Here is a 3,894-nt window from a genome sequence, read left to right on the forward strand (position 1 = left end):
CGTGTCTCACACACACGACGAGAGACACACACACACACACATATATATATATATATATATATATATATATATATATATATTATTATGAGCACACGTTTGACAAGTACGCATTGGCAAATACCAACAACCACAGTGTGCTATAGACAAAACATTCTGGCATATCGTACGCAACGTACAGAAGTCCACGATGCACATACATATGTGCCATGCCGGTAAATTAAATATTACTTACCATGTTCTTTTGTGATGCGTCTTGTTCGTCCTGCGACGAACACAACCCCGCAAAACAATTCATAGTGACTGGTTCTGTACACTGCTCACCGTTGTGTTCTGCTACTCATTCCTTTCTTAATTGTGGTAACCAGGAGGTGTATGCACTATAAGGCAGCTTTCGCACCCAGAATCTACGGCAGGAGACGATTAACTTACGAAGCCCAATTTGTAAGTAGGGGTTCGCTATTTAAAAATAATCTACGCGACTATACCGAAAAATCTGGCTTAAATCCCGTGTTCAATGCGTCACGCTAAACGTTCATTCGAGCCATTCAATCCTACTTGCTTGTGCTCTTCTGTAACTGATTTATACGCTTATATTTCGTGCGCAAGCGTTGCTTATCTTCATGCAAGGTGGGACGAACGCTGAAAAGACTGGAATCTTTGCTCTGTATGTATTCACATATATTTGACAGTATGTATATTGTAATGTATTATCAAATATTTACCAACAGCGGAGTGTGAACTGTGAACCATAAAAACCTCGCCACTTCCCGTTTTGGATATAAATATCATTTTTTTTCTTCTTAAAATTTTATCGATAATTTCATACATATTTCAAAATATAGTCCATTTAAATATATACGCAAGTTTATGTTGGGTATTTTATATACTACTACGAATATGTAGTTACTTATGCGGAGATGAGGGGATGCAAGTAGCTTTACTTAAATTAAGAACTTTGTATGTATCAGGATAATACTTGCTGGGGTGTATGTATTTTTACCTTGGCTTTATATTAACACTCGATAAGCCTCAACGTATACATATGCAATTGTTTTGAAATATGTTGTCTATTAAAAACCTGGCACACATACTGTGCAGCTGCTTTATTCTTTATGTACATGTTTGTCTATTTCCCGGCCACTCACATATTTTATGGTTTACTGTGTATACACGTATTTATACAAGATTCTTGTCCCAGATAAATGTGTATATTTACTTGCTTTAAGAACTCTCGCTCGTATATAATTTATTTTGTTGTTTGTTGAAAATAGAGCAAACAAACTGTGTTGCTGCTTCGTATTTTATATATATATTTGTCGATTTCTTGGATACCTCCTTAGATGGCGCTGCTCATGACACGGCGATATTCGTAGGTGAAAATAATGCTTTTGTCAGTGGATCCTGGTGTATATTTTTGGCCAGGAGTAGAAACGCACAATGGATCGCAACACATCAGTCATCTAGAATCGCAGTTTGGTGTCTGTATCGCTTCCAGTATTGCCGCGTTTCTCATCTTTGATCGAATCAGTGGAAGCCTATCAAAGGTTCAAACTCCCGGGTATACTGGCTTTTCCACGATTTTTACTATACACCACTCGCATCCTACCATAGTCCTACGGGGCATGGGCGGTGCGTGATACGGCATGTTGTAATGTATCACCCAGAGAATTCTGCCTTCGCATTGTTAGCGACACACTGGACAATGCATCATACGAATTCTCAGATAGAATATCGGATGCACTCTGATGCGCTCTTATTCCTTTTAAGCGCTCTTTTTGCTTGTTTGGAGTTTGCTTCGTGCGAGTAAACTTCATTAAAAACTTTGTCGCTTTCCGGTAGGGACTCGTTGGTGGCGCATGATCAATGTCATTGTCGGTGTTTGAGATTGGATTACATTCGTGAGTTACTTGAAATCTAGATACACACCTGGCTGACGCAGGTTCAACTGACGAAGGCGTCGAACAGAGACACTCATTTTCTTTGCCCATAGCCAACTGAGTCTCATTTGGTGACAATCTTCTTTTTGCGCACATACATGTCAGTTGTTCCAAGACCTTATTTCTGGTTTCTATGAGTGCGAGTGACCCAGCTCTGGACGCATTCACCCTTGTCGCACGCGCAGCGCCCCTAGAACGTCTACCTCCGTTTGCTTCTTGCATGGCATATTTATAACCGTCACCGACGATTGTGTCATCAAAAGAGTGCCTAGACCCCTGCTGTTCTTTTGGAGACTTTCGCTTTGGAATGAACCGATTTCCAAATGAAAGTGTAGTGGGCGACTGTGCTGTGTCGCGATTTGGTGAGAGAAATGTAACTTGATATACATTCGTGGTACTAGATCGTGTGTAAAAGCTTCCCAAGTTCAGATTTACCAACTTATGTAGCGTTTTCTGCGGCGTATAAGCACAATTGAAATGATTTTCTCGCATATCACGGAAAAGACTGCAAACGATGTCTTTTCCAGAAGTATGGAATGCCGTTAGCCACCATTTTTCGTACATGCAGAGCAATCTTTTGCACTGATTGTTGAGTTTGATATACTTCCGTTGTTTCTCAAGTACCCTGAGTGTTTTTACACTATAGGGCATTGCCATCAATTCGTTCTCGCTCAGGTTGTTCCGACCTAGTAGAATATAAGCAAGTTGTATATGTATTTGCACTCTGCGTACAGAGTCTATTAGGTCGACATTGGTCCGCTTCCCAGATTTATCACTTCTTGCGTTGTAGCCGATAGCGAATGTTTGTCCTTTCGAAGCAAGTGATTGTTCACAAGTATCCTCCGAGTGGAGCATCTTAGCTTGTTCTATACGAATCCGTTCACATATGTCTTGGGTAAGAATGAAGGACATGTGATCTTGTATGATACTATACCGCTCTGATATTAATATCAAGTAATGTTCCGTTGTTATATGCCCGAGCATGCGCGAGTAAATTAACATCGGTAGTAGGGAATTCTTTTAGTTCGGGTCAGATATGAATTGAATACTGGCCAAACGTACGTGATTGATATGATACGCCATTGATTACATACTAATGAAACATTTGACAACACGCATGAGAAAGCTGCCGTATAAAACAACAATTGTATTAAAATAATGAAAAATTCCTATATTGCTTTATTTTTATTCTGGACAAAAATCTTGAAGATACATACACGGTAAAAAACAATGAAATTTATATACGACATTAATTCAAATTAGAACGTGAAGCCATTTATAATAATACCGATGTAAAATTGAAACCCTTAAAGTAAATTTACAAAGGGTTGTTTACTAGCTTATTGAGTAAAGATTTCCGAGTCAAATTTGATTGGATGTCCATTGGTTAAAAAAAATGATCTTCGATAATTGACACTCTGAATTCTGAATTCTGATAGCAATACAGATTTACATACTATATGACTACATAGTATAAATACTCTACATACATAGCATTACAGTAATTTCAGCAAGTAGGTTACAGCTAATTTATAAAAGCTGCTTTTTGACTGTTTCAATTTTACACTGTCACAATTTACACGGCAAAAACCGTAGATTCTGTTTACATATGTCATATGAGGTATCAAATTTATAAACATGCGTTGACTGAACTCACGAGCCACGGAATGCGTGCGTATATTAATGTATCAACATCAAAGTTATGAGTTACAGTATCCCATTCTCTCTCCAAGCCAGAAAAAAACTATAAGCAAGTATAAAAAGACGACACGATCCTAACTACAAATATGTTGGCAAGAAACATGACCCTCTGCATTGAGTCTCCGTGGTAAAGTTTTATCTTCCTGGAGACAAAGTAATTTTTCGAAAAACTATCCAGAGGGTCATGCAAGAAGCCTACTGGTACTATTACACACGCACACACAAACTCCAACAAAAATCTTTCTCTCAATGTATA

General features: G+C 38.4%; 1 protein-coding gene across 1 annotated transcript in view; it reads right to left on the reverse strand.

Annotated features, from left to right (window-relative positions):
• The window catches only part of SARC_07701 (hypothetical protein), an 8,380-nt gene extending 7,720 nt beyond the window's left edge, over positions 1–660 (reverse strand). The window contains exon 1 of the mRNA XM_014298348.1: positions 233–660. Within this exon, the coding sequence (XP_014153823.1) occupies positions 233–295 (63 nt within the window). The 5' untranslated portion in view covers positions 296–660. The remainder of the gene's footprint in view (positions 1–232) is intronic.
• Positions 661–3,894: the final 3,234 nt, after the last annotated feature.

This window comes from Sphaeroforma arctica, assembly GCF_001186125.1.
Source record: "Sphaeroforma arctica JP610 unplaced genomic scaffold supercont1.628, whole genome shotgun sequence".
Taxonomy (NCBI): Eukaryota; class Ichthyosporea; order Ichthyophonida; genus Sphaeroforma; species Sphaeroforma arctica.